This window comes from Podarcis gaigeae (genome assembly GCF_964106915.1).
Source record: "Podarcis gaigeae genome assembly, chromosome: 6".
Lineage (NCBI taxonomy): Eukaryota > Metazoa > Chordata > Lepidosauria > Squamata > Lacertidae > Podarcis > Podarcis gaigeae.
Genome location: NC_139682.1, coordinates 76033056 through 76055902, shown reverse-complemented (window position 1 = coordinate 76055902; position 22847 = coordinate 76033056). Strand labels below are relative to the sequence as shown.

Sequence of the window (22847 nt, the reverse complement as noted above, 5' to 3'; positions counted from 1 at the left end):
TGAGGAAGCCTGTGTGGAAGCTGCCCAGAGTGGCTGGGGAAACCCAGCCAGTTGGGCAGGGTATTATTATTATTATTATTATTATTATTATTATTATGCCTCTCTGAGCTGAGGCAGGGACATGGAAGAGAAGCAGGGAGGCGACTGCAAAGCACCTTCGCTAGGAAGGCATTTTTATATTTTATATCCAGTATATAGTATATCCAGTGCTTTTTTCTGGGGGTACGCATACCCTTAATCATTTTGTGAATTTTTGTACTTTTGTCCATTTACTGTATTTATTTTTCCTGATTCGAACTATAAAATGGTGATTTTCTTGAGTCAAAATGAGAGTACCCCTAAACTTTTTTTTTTAAAAGGAAAAAAAAGAGCACCGAGTATTATCGCTGTTAGGCAAGAGCAGAAGCTGTCCACTTCGGTCTCGAAGCTAAACGCTCTGCCTACGCCTTGTTTCCTAAAAACACATTCCCGATTTCCTTCCAACCCTCTCTACCCGCGCTGAAGAGTTCGCTAAAAAAGACGCGGAGGAGGAGGGAGCCGTCTCTCTCTTTCAAAATAATCCCTCTTTGTTCACCCGCAGACAAGGCACTCTCGCGGCTCCGTGTCCTTCCGCACGCAGCTAAAAGCGGGCGGGTTTGTTGGTTGGCTGGCTGGCTGCCTCCTGCTCTCGCGCTCCCTCGCGCCGCCCCTCGCCGAAGGTGATTCGGCGCGAGGGCGGGGCCGGCGCGTGGGCGGGGCCGCCGCCGCCGCCGTTGGAAAGCGGCTCCTTTTGTGTTTTCCCCCACAATGCACCAGCGCCTCCTCCTCCTCCGCGGGAAAGCAAAATGGCGAAGGGCTGCGGTGGAGGCGAAGGGCTGCCCGTGAGGCTGCCTTGAGCTTCGTCCTCGTCCAGCCCACCCCCCTCCCCGGTCCAACGGCCCTATAGAGCCCCCCAGCACCACCCCCGTGAGGCGGTTGGTTCGCGAGGAGCCCGGCCGGCGGGAGGCTTCTCTCGGGAGGAGCGCGTTGAGCTCACTTGATTTCCCTGTATGAAGCGGGTGGCCCCACCGGAGAGACCGAATGAGGTGGGTGAAGGGAGCGGGGAGGGTAGCCGGGGAGGGGGAGGGGGGTCCCGGGAAGGGAAGCCCCCCCCCCCTCGGCTGGCGCAGGGAGCGGGAGAAAGAGCTCGGCTCCGTCTCCCCTCCCCTCCGCGCCCTCAGTTTCCTCCGCTGGCTGGATTTCCTTTCTCTGTTCTCCCCAAATCCGGTTTTGTTGGGTGGAGGGAACCGACATCACGAAGGCCTCTCTTTCTCTTCCACCCCCACCCTCCACTCCGACCTTATTTTTAATTGTGCTTTGTTAAAAGAAGGCGGGGAGGGGTGTCTTTGGGTAATATTACTGCCGACAGAAAAGCTGCATTTGTGGGTTTGAAGAGGCTTCTGGTTGTATTCCCCCTCCCCACCTCCCCACCTGGAGACCAAAACAAAGGCGAGGGCCTCCCGGGTGGGGGTGGGGAAGAGGGTGGCACTTTGATAGCTCGTGGCGACCTCGACTCCCAGGGAACGGGGAAGTTTCCTGGCTTTGTTGATCCGTACCTATGAACGAGCCGCGGCGTTTTGTTGTTGTTTTTTTTTTGTTATGATCATCGCTCTTTGCCTGTGTAGATGTTTATGTGGTGTTTAGAAAATGAGGGGGTCCGGTAATTTTAGACTCTGGATTTGCAAAAAACCAAAACCCAACAACCCCCAATAAAGATGGTATTGTATATTATTTCAAAGGGTGCTCGTTACTCTCCTCCTTCTCTTCATCTCACGTTTATAGTTTTAACACATTCCTAGTATGTTAGAGCAAAAGAAGTTTAGCAGCCCTGAGATAGATAAATGGCCACACACACAGTGAGTCTTCTAAAGAGGTCCTGTGGAATATGTGTACTCTGTACTCTGTATCCGTGGGGCCTCTTTTAAAGGACTCACCGTGTGTGTGTGTGTGTGTGTGTGTGTGTGTACACATACACACATGCTTCTGATCAAGCACAGAATTTCATGCCTTAAATAATTAACTGTGGCCATATAGGTTGATAGCTATATAGGTTGGTAGACCATGAGACTTTTAATCTCCGGGTCACAGGCTTGATCCTCATGATGGGCAAAAGATTCCTGCATTGCAGGGGGTAGGACTAGATAATTCCTTGTGGTCCCTTCCTACTTGTGATTAATTGCAATTTCTGTCCAGCTGCTGTTTGCTTAGTGGTCTTGGTTGATGTCCTTCCGCTGTCACTTAACCGCTATTGCAATGCATTTTATGTTATTTTTTTCCTTTGATGTGGATAGCACAGATTACATTATTCTGGTTTTCAAATGTTACTGTGCCACTCATCTCAGTGTTTTGGTGGTTTGTTCCTTATGTGAAAAGCAGGTTCAGTTCATGAATTAAATTGAGGGTGTCCTTTCCTTTGGGGGAAAATCAGTTTCACAAGCTTTTAACTCATTTCTGGGATGCTAAATTCTCCACTATGACTGCCAGCCTCTCTTTAGAATTCCTGAACTCCAGGTGCTCTGTGACAGTATGGTGGAATTGGAGCAGCAGTATGTAAGAAAACTATCTTGAGAAAGTCCAGATTAGTGGGGCATGGCAACCCTCCTGGTGAACAAAGGTATTAGGTGTCTATATATCCCACCCTTTCTCTGAGGAGCTCAAGGCAGCATACATAGGTCTCTCCACACCCTTTTATCCTTGCAGTAACCCTGAAGATGGTTAGGCTGAGTAAGTACAGTGCGATCACATTTTGCACAATGGGTACATTTTGGGGATGGTGCGCATACACAAAAATACATATACAGTGGTACCTCGGGTTAAGTACTTAATTCGTTCTGGAGGTCCGTTCTTAAACTGAAACTGTTCTTAACCTGAAGCACCACTTTAGCTAATGGGGCCTCCTGCTGCTGCCGCGCCACCGGAGCACGATTTCTGTTCTCATCCTGAAGCAAAGTTCTTAACCTGAAGCACTATTTCTGGGTTAGCGGAGTCTGTAACCTGAAGCGTATGTAACCCAAGGTACCACTGTACTTTGAACCACTTCAATGCAAGCAATCTTACCTTCTGGACCTGATGCACCAAATGGGTCTTACTCCAACAAGCAAGGCAGAGAGCTTTTAAGTTGTCAGTCTTGCTTACCAGACTCTGGGAGGCTCTCAGAAGATCTCATGAGAGGCACCCATAGCCTGGTAAGCAAGACCAAGAGCTTAAAAACTTTCCAACCTAGGAAAACCCTGTGCAAGAAGAGCTTTTAAGCTCTTCAGCTTCCATGCATTTAAATTGTGTGATTTCAACCAGCTGGCCTTCAACTGCATAAACCTGAAATTGCATGTGTTAAATGTATGTAAGTTGCAGGTTACCTGTACAGGCAGTCATTGTGACAGCCCAATAACCAAGCGTCCACTAACACTATACAATGAAAAATGTCAGTTATTCTTTGGTGAAGAAAAAAAGAGCCGGTATTGTGATGTTGGGAGTTGTAGTCCCAACAACATCTGGGGACCTAAGGTTGAGAAAGGCTGGTTAGAGGTTAAGAGTAGGAGGACTTTGGAGAGTTGGATTCAAGTGCTTCTTCAGCTGTGAAGATTACTGGGTTCCCATGAGCTAGCTCAGGGTCATCAAGGTTTACCTTGCCTGGGCCAGTTCACTCCAGTGGAGATCCCACCGAGGGTCGGATTGTGCACGTGTGTGAGCGTGCATGTGATTTCCGGCACCGCGAAAATGAGTCCCCGCACCGTGTTGCACTGGTTTAGCACAGCGTGGGGGCTCGCCAAGCAGGTGGCTCGGTTCGAGGGCAGCTCATGGGCCTGTTAAACAACCCCCATGGACCGCTTGTGGCCCATGGGCCTTAGGTTTCCTACCCCTGGACTAGCTAGTCACTTAATCTTCGCCTAATTTCTTCACAAGATTGTTGAGAAGAAGAAGAGTTTGGATTTGATATCCTACTTTCTCACTACCCTAAGGAGCCTCAAAGCGGCTAACAATCTCCTTTCCCATCCTCCCCCACAACAAACACACTGTGAGATGAGTGGGGCTGAGAGACTTCAGAGAAATGTGACTAGCCCAAGGTCACCCAGCAGCTGCATGTGGAGGAGCAGGGAATCGAACCAGCCATGTAGGGTGCCTTGAGCTCCTTTCAAGAAATATAGTATATAATTAATTGATTTAAAAATATATTCCAGATAGGTGTTATTTATCTACTGGAATATTTTGGTAATCTCACTTGATTTAACAAGAGGTTGTGGGGACTGCAGTCTTACTGAGGGTACATTAGCATGGGACTGGGTATTGGGGAAGCATATTTTTTTCTATATTAATTGGTATAGTCAAGGTAAGTGCACCCCTGCATTGTCTACAACAAATGAAAGAAATTGTGGATTCAGTGATAGTAATAAAATCAACACATGGGAGCTTGGTTGCTTGTGAAGCCCACAAATCAGGGGTAGCATAGCAGCCTCAGACTTCTGTGTAAAAAAGTAAGGTAGTCACTTCCTACAAAGTTCATTGCACAGCACACAGTTCCTTACCTGCTCTATTTAGTTGTTTATTTACACACTTCTTATATCACTTTAACTACAGTAACCTCTAAGTAGTTTACACTCACACTATCCTTGTTGTCCACTGTAAGGGTTCTAGGTGGGGGTCTTCCTAGCTAGAATACACACAATTGTTAGAACTAGAACTGCCTGGGACTGAACATGTTATTTTACATGCAAAAACATGAAATGTAATACAGCCTTTTTGTGCACATTCAAAGAATGTGGGCCGCTTTCAGACCCAGAAGAGGGCAAAACAGGCATGGTAGGCTTATGCTCACTGTGGTGAGTGTAGTGGTGGTGTAGTGGTTAAGAGTGGTAGATTCGTAATCTGGTGAACCGGGTTCACGTCTCCGCTCTTCCACATGCAGCTGCTGGGTGACCTTGGGCCAGTCACACATCTCTGAAGTCTCTCAGCCCCACTCACCCCACAGAGTGTTTGTTGTGGGGGAGGAAGGGAAAGGAGAATGTTAGCCGCTTTGAGACTCCTTCGGGTAGTGATAAAATCAAATCCAAACTCCTACTCCTCCTCTTCTTCTTCTTCTTCTTCTTCTTCTTCTTCACCTCACTTTTCAGTCCAAACTTTGGAAAAGGAAAAAAGAAAAGCTATACTCTGTTATCTGTATGTTTTCTTTATTTTAACTTGAAGACTAGTGGGCAGGTTGTTCCAATCCTCAAAATCCCTTGTGCTTCTTATTGAAACAAGAGAAGGGTCTCCAGCTCTTATCTAAGCCTTACCTTTTCATTGAGGCGTTGACTTCCTTTTGCAGAACAGAAGGATTGGTGATTGCCATGTTCCATTCCTCATTACCTCACAGCTGCTTCCTGGCTGCTGTCCACATTCCCTGGAACATGTGAAGTGGTCATTGGACAATCCACTGGTCATTGGTGGCCAGTTAACATCTCATCTACCTTCAGTAGCCAGCGACCATTTGCATGGCAGACAAGTTGAGTCCTTATCACTTCTATATCATACAGCATGTAGAGCGGCTTCATTGCTGGGTCCTCATTTTTAAGCAGTTGAAATGGGCTAGCCCTACTCTGGAAGCAGGGCTGTGGCATCCTGTAGGTCTACTTGGAGTCCATTAGAATCAGTTGCAGCGGCAGTTCACAGAATTTTAACCTTTTCCTGCTTACCAACTTGCTCTAGCAGAAGAATACGTGTGGGAGCAAGCTCAACTTGCTTTGTGCAGTGGCGCTTCATCATTTTGTGTGCACAGTGAGAACATGTGTAAGTCTCAGTCTGCTGCATCTGTGTGTCGTGTTTTCTGATAGTTGTGGTGTACAGAAAGGGGAAGTACCACCTTCTGGATTACCAGCATCAGTTGGCGGCAGAGTAGGAGGAAATGGGGGCGGGGGGGGGGGAGACCGCTTCTATTGCCATGATCTGCTCTAGACTTTGCCAGCTCTGTTTCTGCCCCCAGTTTAGTCTTGTCCAGCTACCTCTGCAGTATTTTACCATTTCACCTCAGTGTTGCACTATTGCTCTCGTGTTTTGTTTGCACTGAGCTGAGAGCTGGATAGCAGAGCCACTGATCAGCTGTGAACATCTACTCCTTATGCAGTTCTTCCAAGCTACCAACCTCATCCTGGTGCACTTCTAGTTCCATGTACATTTAGAAATCGCATGTATTTAGAAACCAATGTAACCAGCTTAGTGTTTTTGTTTGGAGAAAGTTGGGTATATATATATATAATTTTTTTGTAATTCAGCCAATTATTTGAGGTCTAGATGAATGCAGATATATATCAACTGTGGGAGCAGAAGCCCACTTCCTTATGTGGATTTCCTATAGTTTCTCCTTCCATCACTAAGAAAGTAATTGCGTATTAAAAGGAAAATATTATTCATGGTCATCGATGGTATGACGGAAGATTACCTTTTTTACTACTGTTTTCATAAGCATAACACTTGACAAACACAAAAACGTCATAATTTGCTTATTTTAGAAAATGGTTATACAAGTATTAGTGTTATAATTACTTTTCTTAATGATGACATTGCCTTTTTGAATTATTGGGGTATATTTGGGTATTGGCAACCAAATGCAAGTTTGTAGTATTAGCATAAATTTAGAATTGCAGTTTGAATATCCTAAGTAGCCATGACCAGTGGATTTCACTTGGTAAAAAACGTAAAATGGACCTTCTTAGTGATAGCACCCACTCTCCAGAACGCTGTCTCCCAGGTAATTGGTATGGAGGCAGCAATGATCTCTAAAACATATGCAGCAAACCTTTAGTCAAAAGTAGACCCATTAATTTCAGTGTTTGTTCTGAATAAAACTTAGCTGAATACCACCCTATATGTTTATCCAAGCTTTCCTGGACTATTTTCTTTTTCTTTTTTTCTTTTTTAAAGGGGTTTTCTACACTGCTCAGTTTTATTTGTGATACATGTTTTGCTTTTTTATCTAGTTTTTAGGAATGTTTTAATTGAATTTTGTGTTTTTATGTGGACTGCTTAAAATATTTTTCCTACATTAAGTGGCCTAAGAATTGTTTCCAACGTTAGTCATGATATAGACTTATTTCAGTGTGTCTGCTCAGAGTTTGACTAATGTTGGGTATCACCAGGTTCATTGATCAGCATATTTTTGTTTTAAATGTTGAAATTATAAGTGTTGAGTAGACTATCATAACCCAGATCTAATAGTTCTTCAAAGTAACTGTAACCAACCAAAACAGAAGTACATTGCCTTCTACTTTACCAGTCTACTGCTACTGTTGCAACAGATTTTAAGGTTGCCATCTTGTTTGTGCTTTGGAGTAAGTCTCATTGGAATCAGTGGGATTCCAAATCAGTGATTCTGGGAAATGGGTTATCTGTAAGACTGCAAACATAAGCTTATTTACTGTGGAGCAAGCCGCATTGAACACAGTGGGACTTCGTACAGTCATACCTCAGGATAAATATGCTTCAGGATAAGTATTTTCGGGTTGCGCTCTGCAGTGACCTGGAAATAACCGATTGCGCTACTTCCGGGTTTCGCCGCTCACGCATGCGCAATCAAAATGACATCATGCGCGGAAGCGGTGAAACGCGATGCGTAGTCGCATTTTACGTTCTATTCAGGATGCAAACGGGGCTCCGGAACGAATCCCGTTCGCATCCCGAGGTACCACTAGTGAACATGAGTAGGATTATAATAATGCTAATTTTATTATTTGTAGCATACCCACCTGACTGGGTTGCCCCAGGCACTATGGGTGGCTTCCAGCATATATAAGAACATAACAGATCATTATGTTCTCTTTTAACACAATTATGTACTTGTCAAAATTAAGTTGTTGTGTTGTGTACAGCTGGTTTTGGGGGCTCTTCTATCAGTAGACATTTTCAATGGATGAGTTCCATCCCTCTATCCCAGGGTTCCCCAGTGGTTATAGGGAAGATGAGGCTAGCCTAATTCACTTGTTAAAATTTGGTAGATAAATTATTGGGTGCAGGGAAACACTCTTTCATTAATACCACATTCTCCTTTTCACTGTGTGTTGAAAGTTGGAATTCATGATTTACCTGGCACTGCATCCATCCCAAGATTTAGAAGCCAAGAGCAGTGTTTGCTCTATTTCCTTACAACTTTTTGTAAGTGCCTTGGTTATGGTTTTGTGTTCCGATGTGTTACGCAAATACTCATTGAACAAGTACAACATCGCACTTGCAGAGTGAAAGGAAGCATTTTGCATTTGTTGCTGTACTGTAAATAGAAAATTTAAAATGACACTTATTTTTATCATTACAAATGGCACCAAACGACCATTTTACTCGTTAGTTGTGCAAGTAATTCAGAGGATTATATTGACAGTAGAAATGGCAGAACTCAGATGTTTACCACTCAATCTTGACATCCAGGAATATGATCTACTACCCCAGCCCTGTATTTTGATATTGCAGTAGCTACAATTCCCCAGGAGGAAGGCTAACCTCACCTTTCATATTCATATCTCAGATTTTTCTTCAGATAAGTTCTGCTTTCAGTCCCACTCCTATTTTGAGTACTCTCTTTTTTCAGTATATTAACTTAATTAGATTGTATTTATTTGCATTTTTGGTGTCACATGGCTTGTAGTTTTCTGATGGCTTTTAGCTGGAGGGTTGCAAGGTGCAAAGAGGGCTTTATATTTTTACTACAAGAAGAATAGCAAGTGGCAAATTATTCATATTAATTCTACATTTATTTTTGTTCTTTAGAGACTCTACGGGGGTGGGTAATTCAGTGGTCCACAAGCGGTCTCCTTTACGCCGAAACCAAAAACCACCAACGTCCTTGACCAAACTGTCCTCGCGGGATGGACAGAAAACCAAAAAGCCAGTGTGCAAATTCGAAGAAGGTCAAGATGTCCTAGCTAGATGGTCAGATGGCTTGTTTTATCTTGGAACTATCAAAAAGGTAATTTGTGTCCAACAGCCTTGTAAAATGATCATACCTCTGAGGCTGTGCCACCTAAACACTAACATTTATTCTCCTTTTCAGATAAACAAACTTAAGCAGAGCTGCTTCATTATATTTGAAGACAGTTCTAAATCCTGGGTTCTCTGGAAGGACATACAAACAGGCAAGAACCTTACTTTATTTTTATTGATACTATGAAATTTCAGACCTCATCTATTTCCAGTCTTGTCCCAGTGAGAGACCCCATGGGAGGGAACAGAATAAAGTTAAAGGCTTTGTCAGGGAGTTTTGACCACTCTGCATTGATCTTGGATGGGCAACATTTATCAGCATGGCCCTTAAAGCAGGCATAGGCAAACTCCGGCCCTCCAGATGTTTGGGACTACAATTCCCATGATCCCTGACCACTGGTCCTGTTAGTTAGGGATGATGGGAATTGTAGTCCCAAACACCTGGAGGGCCAGAATTTGCCTATGCCTGCCTTAAAGTCTTATCTCCTTCAATTTCTTATGTCTATGCTGGAAGCAAGACCTGGCTGAGCCATCTGTATGGCAGTGTCCTGTTTGAGGAACTTCCCCAGGAAAGTGCATCTGTTGCTGTTTAGATGTAAACAGCTGGCCCCCAAAACATGATTAGCTATTGCTAATTTACACTGGTCATCATCCTGAGCTTTTATAGGAAAGAGGTGAAGAGGGTGATATAAAAATGAATTTAATAATAACATGTAGTTTTATTCCGCGAGCTGGCTGGCGGTGCATAGCTTCTCTCTCCCACCCCAGCTGCGGGCAGGAAATACCTCCCAGATAGCTCCCCACTTGCTACAGCATTGAGGGAAACCACACTTTCGCCAACCGGATGACTGGCGTCGCCCTGCTCTCCCCCCCCCCCCCCCCCGTGCCATTATCGGTGTATTGGATGACCCCAGTTTTTTGATGTGATTTTTGAGTCAAAAAAACTCATCCAATACACGGAAAAATACGGTAATACAACTGGTATCCATTTAGTCTATGTATTTTATTTATTTAATGTAAACCATAACATTTTATCTTTTTAGGAGCTACTGAAAGTGGGGAAATGGTCTGTACAATATGCCAGGAAGAATATTCAGAAGCACCCAATGAAATGGTTATTTGTGATAAGTGTGGTCAAGGTAAAGTGAACTTCTTAATGTGCAGAATTTTTTAAAAATTCAGGATTGTATTACACAGTGTCACTCAGCTGATGGCAAGGGTTCCATCAGCAAAAGAGGAAGGGGATTTTATCTATTTATCTATGTATCTGTTTGTTTATTTATTTAGCCAATTCACTATTCCCTCTACAGCCTTTCATATGCTCTTGAAGCTACTCCACAGGTTCCCTTAAAATTCTGGAGCAGATTGCTGGAGGCAGGGGCTTGCAGAAAATTGCTCCCCTTCCTATTTTGCTGATGGAAACCTTACCATCAGCCGAGTGACACAGTTAAGTTAGTGCTGTGTCCACTGTAAGTACACGGGGTGAGATTGAGTGTTGTGCCAGCGGACCCGACAGGTCTTCCTCGTCCTTCTCTTCCCTTCTCCAGCTAGAGGGTCCTCTAGCCCTTCAGAGCAGATTTGGATGGCAGAGGTGTGTGTGTGTGTGGTGTGTAGGAGAGGAATTGGAAGTTCTCTTGTAGGTCTGTTACATAAGCAGTCTGGCACTGTTACATGTTGTCCCGTTGATACGGTTGTGTACATATGGGATATGTATTGTACCTCTTGACATAAAATACATTTGAATTATAATGTAAAGCAGAAGATGGATTGGGTTTTCTTTATTGTCACATGCCATAAAGGTTAAGATGGCAAGGGTGTTTAGTAACCTTAGAGTAATAAAACATTTAAACAATCTTTTTAAATTCAGGTTATCACCAGCTGTGTCACACACCAAATATTGATTCCAGCGTGATAGATTCAGATGATAAATGGCTTTGCCGGCAGTGTGTCTTTGCAACAACAACAAAGGTAAGTTATTCCCTTTGTGAAGTGACTACAGTTTAAATTTGAACTTGATTTTGTATAGTAGTGGTCGCTGCTTCAATCTGTTTTATTCCAGAGAGGTGGCGCACTTAAGAAAGGACCAAATGCCAAAGCACTGCAAGTCATGAAGCAGACATTGCCTTACAATGTATCCGACCTTGAATGGGATGCAGGCCATAAAACAAATGCCCAACAGTGTTATTGCTACTGTGGAGGTCCTGGAGAGTAAGCATGTTGAAACTCTTATGAAAAGATTTTCTCTCAGATTTATTGCTGTATATTCTATTAAATACCAGTAATCTGTATGAGATGTTGTGTTCTGTTCCAGAAATATTATGTATATATTTATAAGGCAATTTTAATACAGTAATGGCCATTGTATCAGCGACCCTAGGCTTTCATTACACTTTCTGTTCAGTTTTAAAGTCTGCATTCATAAAAATAGGATTGTTAAGCTCACGTTTCTACACGTTTTAACTTGGGAGCAAGCTTCATTAAACACATTGGGTTGTATTCAACTAAATCCTACTTGGAGAGTAGAGCAGACCCACAGAACCTAGGGTTATGTTCATTACCTTAAGTGAGCCTACTCCCAATAGGACTAGCTTTGAATAGCACCCAGTGAGAGTTACTTTCAAGTAAACATGCATAATATTAAGCCACACATTTTCAGTTGGGAGTAAAATTATGATAAAATTTCCTTCAGCTTTCCCCCCGCTAAGTGTCACTTTTCCATTTACTGAAATGGAATGGATTGCATTCAGATCTGCCATGCAGAACAGGCTTCCACTCATCACCTTTCTTTCTTCTCACCTACAGCCTCCTATGGGCCCTCAAAATCTCCTACGGGAGGTTGGGGGTCTGTTTGCCCAAATTTGGATTCTGCCCCATGTGTTTGCACTTCAGTAGGGAACACGTAACACATTCCAATTCAATTCTTTCCTTTCTCCCTTTCTGTTAATGAAGCTGGTATTTAAAGATGCTACAGTGCTGCAAATGCAAACAGTGGTTTCATGAGGCTTGTGTGCAGTGCCTCCAAAAGCCAATGCTGTTTGGTGACAGGTAAGGTGTATTTTCTTGATCCTACTTGTGTTTGTCTGGGTTTTATTCTGGGGGGCAGGCCAGGGGGAGACACAATAATGCATTTATACGTATAGCATCATAATACTATTATTTTCTGCACACTTGCAGTTATGGCATGTGGTGACGTTCTTATTGCTGTTCCTTGTTAGGATTGTATTAGTCTATATTTTTATTTGTAATTTGTTACAGAATATAACTGTCACCATTTACCTAGCTATGTATTTAGTTAGCTTGTATAAATAAATAAAGTTACCTAGATAAAGATTCAGTTATCTTAACAATTATATTTATAATAACCGCTTGTTATGCAAAAATTCAGTTATATGTTTATAAAGAATTATACCCAAACCTCACTATAAACTCCACAGATTCAGATATCCAAACAACCTTTTCCGTGCTTTGTTGGTTAACTGCAGCCATTTTTGGGTAGAAACTATGGAGGGAGTGGGGAATGAGACAAATGAGAGAGCAGGAGAGATTGGGCAAATCAGATTTTCCTTTGTCTCTCTTTTGCTGGTTGGCTGCAGGCATTTCGGGAAGAAACGATAGAGGGCAGGTGAAGAGGTCAGACAAATTTCAGATTAGCAATGTTTGCATAAGAATCAATATGAATCATGGACTTGTTTTGTGAATGCTCACTTAACGAACAATTTTCAGGGAATGCATTGTGTTTGGTAACCGGGACTTGCATGTATATAAAACAAAGGAAGCATTTTAAGTTCACAAATCTAGATAACTATTAATTATTTGATATGCTACTAAGTAGTTTGTATTGGCTCCTTTGGGCTTTGAAGTCATAGACATCGTGCAAAGTGAATATGTTGCTACAAGTAAGTACTTTCTCAGCAATTACTTTTTTGGTTATTTATTTTTATTTTTAGGTTTTATACATTCATTTGTTCAGTTTGTAGTTCTGGACCAGAATACCTCAAACGTTTACCCTTGCAATGGTAAGTACAATGTTGCACCGGAGGAAATCATTCAGTAACCTAATAATTCACTAAGTTGTTTTTAGTTGGTTCTCATAACGTGCCTTTCGCTAATGTTTCTGGGGCAAGGGCCCCATTGACTCATGATCAGGCTTCTAGGGGTCACATGTCAAAATTGGCATGGCCAAGGAAGGTGCAACAGTTATAAAGGTTTTTCTAAGGGACATATTTGGGGATTTTGTAAGGTCACCAAAACGTTTTGGCAGCACAGAATAGCAGTAGGGTGCACATGAGAGTGGTCAGTTAAAATACTTTTTAAAAAATGGGTTAAGGGAGGTGACGTTGAAGGATGACAAAAAACTGGGTATCACAGCAGGGCACAGATTAGCTACCCATGCTGTAAACAAAGCACAAATAGTAAGTTTGTAAGTCTAGTAAGTTTGTGAACAATTACTGTTATTAGTATATTCCTCCTCTCTGGCTTCATATTGAGAAACAGAAATAAAATGTCTAGTAAGTGGTCATTCTTAATAAAAAGGTAAGGCTGTTGTCAGTTTTCTTGGTCACCAACAGGTAGTGCTGTGCTGTGAAATATGGCATGACAACAGACTTCTGCAAGCTGCTAGGCCATCATATCAGTGTTGGAGGGTGAGAAGGGATGTGGTGGAGAGAGAGAGGAAGGCTTTCCAGCTGTAGTCCTGTTCTTCTGTTGCCCTCACTTCCTACCTCTTCTGCTGAATCTCAAACAGTGTCATTGGTGTGAAGAAGACAGTATGAACAGGGGAGGGGAGAGCAGGGAATGGAGAAGGGGGGTTGTCAAGGGAGCGGGAGGTAGGCCTGGCTGGCAGGCAAAGCAAGCTGGGGCATGGCCCCAGTAGTTTATAAAGTTTATAAAGTTGTAAAGTTCCTTAATGTAGCACAGTATGCTGGCTGATTTATGAAGAGCCACATCACTACTTTAGCCGGGTGGGGTTCATACCTATGACATTTTAAAATTTCCTAATTGTTTTTATTAAAACCTTTTGAATTCTAGGGTAGATATAGCACACCTATGCCTTTACAACCTAAGTGTTATTCACAAAAAGAAATACTTTGATTCGGAGCTTGAACTCATGACATACATTAATGAAAACTGGGATCGACTCCACCCTGGTGAGGTAAGTTGTTGAAATGCTATTGGTCATCAGGTCAAACTATTGTGATCAGTAGACTTTTAAAAAATGGGCTAGTCCATTTACAGAATATATCAAGGGTATAAAATTCCTGTTCTAATGAAATGATAGCTGGTTTTCAGAGGATTACGTTAGGGTTGTAAGCGAGGGACTTTAACATGCACACCAGTAGCTACAAAAGGCTGTCATTTAGCACATTAAGCCATAGTTTAAAGAAAGTCAGTGCATGAGTTGGTGGCAGCTCCATAGAATCATAGGTTTTTTTGCAAGTACAGCCTGATTTCCTTTATGCACAAAATTGAATGGAAACCGTGACAGTGGCCTGAAACATAATTTTATGTACAGACGACCGATAAATGTCCACCTGATTGACAGTGCCAAACACAGAAGTGACCTGAAAAATTTGCTAATCATACCACTAAAAGGCCCCCCCCCCACTCTGCCAACATGCGTGGGGGCTGGGGAAACCCCCCATGCAAAGTGGTCAGCTCTATTGTACAAGATAACAGAGATCCCACTACACTATTAGAAAAAAACCCTAACTGCTTTATTGCATTTATTTGTGTAAAATGTGTGCCACACAAATCTGGCATCATTTTCTGTGCGCTTACCTCTAATAAAAATTGTTAACTCTATTTGTAAAATGCTTGTTTTCCTGTCATTATAATGATAGTTGAAGTAAATTCAGTACCAAAAATAACAGGCTGGATGGTGATTACTTTTCTCTGATTGCACCTAATCTAGAAAAGATTGAGGATTTCAAAATTATTTTTAATAACAATATTTTTAAAATTCATAAATGTACCATTAAAAAAACACTGAGACAGAATAATGCACTATGCATACAATCTCAATGAGACTTCATTCTCCTCTCCTCCCTCTGTAGCCCATCACACTCCAAAAAACAATTCTATTATTTAGCTGCTTTGTTTGATAGTCAACAAAAGTTTATAGCTAATTTTTAAAAAGCAGTCATATTCTAAATGTATTCCTTTCATACTACTGTCATGTTCAGTTCCAGCATTTCATTAAAATGCAAGGAATTCTAAGTCTAGTTCTGTCAAAGCTATTCATTGTACCTGATACAGAAGTAGTCTGTTGGTAATATGTAAATAAAATAAAGCATGTTATTTTATTAACATTTATTGCTTTATTTTATTAATAAAACACTCCTAAACATGAATGCTATGCTTATTTGTTTGAACAGATGTGGAATTTAGGAATTCCCCCTACAATTTCCATACTGCCTTGTTAGGATGTTGAAGTTATTCAGCATACTACTTTTTCAAATTTCATTGTCTTAATAGTCAAATGCAGTAGGTATTCTAGAATATTACTCTAGATTTCCTAATGCATGTAGGAATTCTAGAATACAAATACACTTTGTCTCTTTGAATGGCTGAAGGTAATAATTGTGATCAGAAGTTTTACTGTAACTTTTAGTAGGTTAAATCACTTCTTAATACTTTACAGCTGGCAGACACACCCAAATCTGAAAGATATGAGCATGTTCTGGAGGCATTAAATGATTACAAGACTATGTAAGTTGATAGGGTTTTTATACACTTTTCTCTTCTTGATTTTGTCCTGAGGTTTCTTTGAATGATTCCCTAAAAACATGTCCATGGTAGCAGCATGAGGAGGCACTGCAAAATTGTTCAAAGTCAAATCTGTAGTTATTGAGATACAAGTTAGGTGTTTAGCTGTCCTTTCGCTGCATTTGAAGGGAATTAAATATTATGTCTAGGGACATAATATTGGTACTAGTAAGTTAAATTGGGGTTTATGTGTATATTCAAAGAAACACTTCTAGCTTCATGTTCTGTGTTTAATGTTTAACAATGTAGGTTTATGTCTGGAAAGGAAATAAAGAAGAAAAAGCATTTGTTTGGTTTGAGAATTCGTGTTCCCCCTTGCCCCCCAAATGCTGCTTTTAAGGCTGAGAAAGAGCCTGAGGGAACTTCACATGAGTTCAAAATTAAAGGCAGAAAGTCATCTAAACCTGTGCCTGATCAGAGGTAAATCATGATTCGTTCTCTCTTGGAGTAAATAAATTATTTGACAAATGACTGGTAAATGCATTTCCTGATACTTTAAGTATCTAGATATACAAATTTATTAATGCCAGATTAATTACCACTGATTTCAGTGGCAGTTTGCAGGAATTATGGGGGGGGGTTCTGTAGGATATCTTCAAATAGCACTGGTTAATATGTTATGCTTTCTCTTTGAAACTGAAGTTTTGCTTAATAGAATTAGTTTAGGCCTAGAATATTACTGTTGTGCATAAACTAATACTGTAAAATGGTGCTTTCTAGTAATAATCCTTATATAATAAGCAAATTAAATCAATTGGTTGGGTTCATATCTGTTCAGAGAACAAAATGTCCCTCCTGAAGATGTCCTCCGTGGAATCTGCAGTATTAGACAGTTGCCCAGTCTTAAATTTCTGTTTCTTGAGCAAAGTGACATGAGACATAGCATTTTTAGTGGAGGCAACCTGCCTATGAAACTCCTTCCCAAGTGAGATTCAGTCTTCCTTCACTCTAGAAGGTGAAAGACAATTTTCTTTGTCCAGGTTTATTAATCATTGGGTAAATTATGGTGGCACTGCTGCTATTTTTCTGTTTTACTATGACTTTGTGGTTTTAATGATGATTTATTGATGTGTAATTTTATTCTTTCTCAGCCACTCTGAACTTCAGGTTGGAAGAAGGGCAGGATATAAAAGTACCATATAAGTAAAGCTTAAAGTCTGACCCAGATTGGGTACTACATCATATATTTCTAGAATGTTTCCCCATGTGAGTTGTGGCCTTTATCGCATTGTGCTAGCCTAAAAGTATATCAGTATGATGAGGATGAAGGGCTCCAACAACATCCTCCTGGTGCCAACGCTAAAATTCTTTCCCCATAGTTCACAACTAACAAGAACAGCAATCTCTACATTTCTGCTGCTTACACAGGGCAAGACCATGAAGAAAGGCTCTTCTTCCTTTGCTTGGATAAGTGGTAGCACTGCTAATGGGGATGCTTCTCTTTGGCAATAGCCGTATTCATACATAAAGAAAGAACATAGTTTAAGACTACATGAACAAGTCTCTGTGCAGCCAAGCAAAGCCTCAAGACTAATACACTCCCAGTTCTCCTATTATTCAAAGACATGCATGCATTCTTGCAGTGGTTATCTTCTGGGTCCTATTAGTGTGTAACAAAAAGTCACAACGTGAGTTTCTTATAGAGAAAGAACTATATAGGTTCATTGAATATATATTCAGGGTAGTAATCATGTTTGATAAATGATGACGGTAAAAAAATGAAATCATAAATAATACTCAAACATACATTCTTTTGGGGTATCTTTTAAAAATGACTGTGGGCGTCCTTCTAGGGAAGTTACTAATGGTGTAGAACGAAAGGGGAAGAAAAAATCTGTAGGCCGTCCACCAGGCCCATATACCAGAAAAATGATCCAGAAGATGTCTGAGCCATCTATTTTAGTAAGTGGCATTTTCATTTACTCGCTGATTACTTTATCGACTTAAAAATGGCCAATATGTTAAACTGTATTTAAAAATAAAAAGCTATATCTCCTTGAAAAGGCAAGTATTTGCACAGCCTGAAAAGTTCTGTTCTTTTTTTTTTTTCCTTCCCCTTGGGAAAAGGAACCTGTTGTAGTGCAAGAATCGCCTCCTTTGGATTTACCAAGCACTACTGGGTGAGTAGGGGAAATGTACTCTTAAATTTGTATTGTTCTTGCTTGGCTAATGTCTGATCAGATCAGATTTTAATATTTGATTACTTTTATCACATGGCAACATGAAATGGCTCAGATCTGATGGAACTGCACATTCATCCAATACCTCAGATGTGGAATCCACAGGTGCTGCCAGTACAAAAGAGACTACCTCAAACAGTATTTCCAAGCATTACAGGTACACTGCCATTTGCTTTATGCCGTGTGAGTGAAATGATGGATTGCAGCTGTTACTGGAAAGGTGACCCAATTATATGAAACACGTTGGCTCCGATTCTAATATAACTTCTCTCTGGAATGTTGGCAAGTCTCAGCCATGGGGGGCTGCTGGAGGAAGAGGAGGTAATTGCACAAAATAGGGTCCCGAGAAATTAGAAAGGTCACAGAAAAGTTTTCCATCCCTTTCTTTCAGCAGTCTCCTGTTCCACACCCACCATTTGCCATTTTGTTAAAATTATTTTACCACCCTTCATTCTTTTCAGGGTTTCAAGGTAGTATACAGTCGTAATACAAATACAGTAATAGAACAACCAATGCAGTCAATCAAATTGGCTTGAAACAGAGTAGCAAACTACCTGATACTAGAAGAATCACAACGGTTGCCACCAGGTAGACTGTTCTAGGGACTGTCTCAAAGTTTGGGGTGTCAGCAGTGCAAGTCCTGTGTTGTTTGAGTACCATATCTGATAAGGAAGGCACATGGAGGGGAAAAGATCTTAAAACACATACAGATTGCTTTGTATTTGGGTCTCAAGTTGTGCAGGATATAGATATATACCCACACATATACAGAAAACAAGAGAAAGTAGAAAAATACAAACAAGAAGAAGGAAAGGGATATACAAAGGGTAGACTCCCATTGTTCAGGGTTTTATTGGTAATTACCGGCATCTTGAAACATCTTGGGCATCTTGGGCCTGGAAACAAACAAGCAAGCAGTGATATGTGTAAATCAATGCTTTATTTTGCATAAACTAAAGCTTTGATCACCTTCAAGGATAGCCCCTTGGAGGATAGCAATACAACAGATGTATTGCTATAATCCAACTGGAAATTTACTAGGCCATGGATGCAAATTATATTATGAGGGTGGAGCTCAACTATTGCTATCCTCCAAGGATTTCCACTGGTGCAACAGGACATTTCCCCACAATCCCACCCTGTCATAGGTTTGGGGGAACCCCTGGAGCAGATTTTGGGGGCGCACAGGGGAAGAACATTATGTAAGGAGAAATAGTTGCTCTGAAGGAACGTTCACTTAAACGCTATGTTGAATACAACCCTCAACCTTAAATTATTGTTTCTTATCTTCCGTAGTTTGTCTGAATCCAGGAAAAGGACACGAACAGGAAGAACTTGGCCAGCTGCAATCCCACACTTAAGGAGAAGAGGGCGCCTTCCACGTAAAGCACTCCAGATTCAGAATTCCGAAATTGTGAAAGATGACGAAGGCAAAGATGATTACCAGTATGATGAACTTAATACAGAAATACTTAATAACTTGGCAGATCAGGAGTTACAACTTAATCATCTTAAAAACTCCATTACCAGTTACTTTGGTGCAGCAGGTAGGATAGCTTGTGGTGAAAAATACCGTGTTTTGGCACGTCGAGTAACACTCGATGGAAAAGTGCAGTATCTTGTGGAGTGGGAAGGAGCAACTGCCTCCTGACTGTAGTACTGAACATGTTTGCTGCACTGTTTATTTATAGGCACTGTTTATATAAATCAGGAGTGCAGAAGGAAACCAAGTTAGCCTTAACATTTCTTTCTTAACAGTACAAAACATTGTGCTGAAAATTCTACCATTTTTTAAATGAGGCTGGATTTTTTTAAGATAAGGATTTAGATTGTTTAGGGCGGGAATCTGGGATTTCATTTGCTTTTAAATGTGCACGACTTCAGAAGAGACTTGTCTAGAGAACATTCCATGTGGGTAGAGAATATTTTCTGTAGTTAGAACAAATTTTTAGTAAGATTTCGTAATCTTTTCTTACCCAAATGTTTGCAAAAGTGTATTTCTACTTTGACAACCCTAGATTTTCATAAGGTGCAGTGTATATAATTCCTACTGAGGACTGTAAAATATTGAAATCTTTCAAGCAAAGTGTAAAAAAAATATATTGAGCTTGTAAATTGCTCTGTGACTAGACTTTGTTGTCTTTTTAATATATTATTTGCATGTGTGTATATATACACATACGTGTGCATGTGTATATATGTGTGTGATTGTGACCTATGCAATATAAATTATGGGATTGGGCAGCTTTTGACTATATATCCCATAATTCTTTTATCAGGAATAGTTGCAGTATTTACACAGCAGCATTTCTTCTCAGGCTTTAATGGGTGCTGTTGTTTGCCACATACTACAGAATATGTGTCAAATGAGTGCTGTGTGTTTTGGCAGTGAGTGCAGTTGTTAATGTCATATGCCTTCAGAAAATAATTCAGGCTGCAATCCTCCACATAGAGGCCCAGTGATGAAAGATTTGGTATACCTTTCAGGTTCACATAATCCCTCCCTGTCTCTCCTGTGCAGATTCCCCTTCCTTTCAGCATTAAGATATGTTTCAGCATTACATATACATAGTGCTAGAGATCCATGTATAGTTGCCTCAAACCAGAGTTTGCAAACTAGTTACAGCGAACAGTGGTTAGTGTTTATCTTGATGCAGATGTAATGTACATCACTAGAAAGAGAAGGGATTAGCAGGAGTACTTTTGCTATATCTTAGCCAAGGTTAAGAAATATGGGAATAATTTCATCTATTGTGGACCAGGTTGCTTTGAGGCTGCAATCCTTTACTCACTTACCTGGGAGTAAGCCCTAGTGAGCTCCATGGGACAAACTGCTGAGCAGACATGCTGAGGATTGTGGTGTAAATCTTCTTGATCGAAGCAGCCTGGCTGCACAGTATTGCAGCCTCAGTTAATGTTGGAGAAAGTTAGCTGTCTGACACAAATCTGAACTTGAAAATTTGAACATAAACTCTGGCTAGGAGAAAAAAGGATTTGTGACACATTGATTGTAAATTTTGTCTCCCAGTTAATTAAAAAGTCTGCAGGAATCACAATATTCCTTTTGTATGTAATGTTTTGTAGTCATGTTTGATAAACATAGTTGGAGCAAAGTGTTTAATTGCACAGGGTCAACAAACAGTATGTTGCCACTTGAAGTAACAATACTGCTTTTATTACAATATTACCTCTTCTGTTCTTATAAATATGAATCAAGTTTTAAATGAGTAACTTTATTTTACTTGTAAAATAACAAGTGTTTTTGTCGGGGCTAGATGTATTTTCTTTATTGGTTTTGAGTTGTTCTTTGTTTTTTGTTTTGCCAAAGAGTGTAAACAACTACTTTTTCTGATGGTTTCTCATTTTACTGCCTAATGGTTTACTGTCAGACACGAGCTTGCCAACAAAACAAAAAAATATGACTTTAAATAGTGAGAGGCTATATGGCTAAACCTAATTGTACTAAAATCGACTTAAAAACAAAATGCTGTTATGATTGTTAAGGGAAATAAATCTTTTGTCACCACCTTATATAGCCAAAGGAAGCATAGACAAAATATGTTGTTCTGTGCTTGTGGCTGGCCAGTAAACTTACAAGCTTTACAAAGATGATAATTTAAGTTTACTTTTCTTTGCCTTCACTAGAAACATGAATCTCTTTTCCCCTCACACAGTCTTGGCTATTAAGTTAAAGTTGCCTTGCCTATAGCTGCAATATTTTGATAAGACCCAGGTTACTTTTTGAATGTTGGTCTCTTGGGACAATGCAAATTGTAGTTGTGATGTTAACAACCAGATTTTCATTAATTTTCTTTTTCACAATCTTTGTACTTCACATCAAACACCAGCAGTATTTGCAGTAGGGCTTCCATATAAAGACAGCAGTTGGAATTGAGTTGGGGAGAGAAATTGACAAACTATCAACATATTTTTAGCTGTTTTTGTTCTCATTTTGTCACAGTGGTTGACATGTTTGTATTGCTGAAACTGTTCTCACGTTTTTAAAATCAACATTAAATGTGTGTATTTTTAAGAAGTTGTCCCTATTTTTGTTATACAGGTGTGAACTGTAGTTATATCTTAAAGCCTGAGTTAAGTGTGTTTCCTTAAGTAAATTCAATGGGACTTTATAAACATGTTCTAGATTTAAGCAATGTGGATTGTAGCCCAGTCCCAAGGTTTCCTACTCTATCTTCAGTGCAGCTTTCTTCCAAGTGATTTAGGCAACAGCACAATCCTAAGCATGTTCAGACAAGTGCAAATGCAAGAACACAGCAGCTTGGCAATGCAGTCTCCTTTAACTCAGTGGGATTGATTTTGGCATAAATATGGGAATGAGGCTAATTATCTGAACATTGCTCCTCCCTTTCTAGGGTCTGAAAGAGCATTATTGCATGTTGACTACTATATAACCTCTTTAAGCTTTTATAAACTACAGGACATAAAATTTGGCAGTGTAGATTACAAATGTGAGAAAACTATTTAGACCACTAAATAATCACCCATTCTAAGCCACCGAGTCAGATAGGTGGATAATGATGATGTTTGTTGTTATTAGTAGTCCACAATTCAATATTGGTTTTAGCACCTGTATGCCATAGTTGAGACCACATTAATTTGATCCATTTCTGTTATTAGTTCAGAATCTCTAGTGAGACCCTTTTAAAACAAACTAGTGAATTATATTCTGCTGTACAAAATTTGAATGCTTGTTTGTGTTTTTATAGAGTTGTATTCTTAAAGATGTTATCTTTGCATAGTTTTGCTTCATTAATTAGGTATTCTCAGTAGCTTCCAGATAACTACTGTAATTTTCAATGGTCTGCATAAGTTGCAGTGCTAAAAATAGTGACCCCGCGTTTAGCAAGCAGACGGAACTAAGTCACCCAGTATCAGTTTTTATTGAGGCAGCTGCTATACTTTGTTTTGAGGTCATAGCATTGG

The 22847-nt window shown here is 40.5% G+C and overlaps 1 protein-coding gene across 1 annotated transcript; it reads left to right on the top strand.

The window, feature by feature from the left end:
- The first annotated feature begins 684 nt into the window (after window positions 1–684).
- MTF2 (metal response element binding transcription factor 2) lies at window positions 685–21939 on the top strand. Its single transcript, XM_083743412.1, has 15 exons — window positions 685–1064; window positions 8746–8944; window positions 9029–9110; window positions 10002–10097; window positions 10826–10926; window positions 11018–11166; window positions 11908–12003; window positions 12906–12974; window positions 13987–14110; window positions 15599–15666; window positions 15973–16143; window positions 17517–17625; window positions 17791–17843; window positions 17959–18060; window positions 19200–21939. Exons 1-15 carry the CDS (start codon window positions 1060–1062, stop codon window positions 19552–19554), a joined length of 1779 nt encoding a protein of 592 aa, XP_083599538.1. The 5' UTR covers window positions 685–1059; the 3' UTR covers window positions 19555–21939.
- The last annotated feature ends 908 nt before the right edge of the window (window positions 21940–22847 follow it).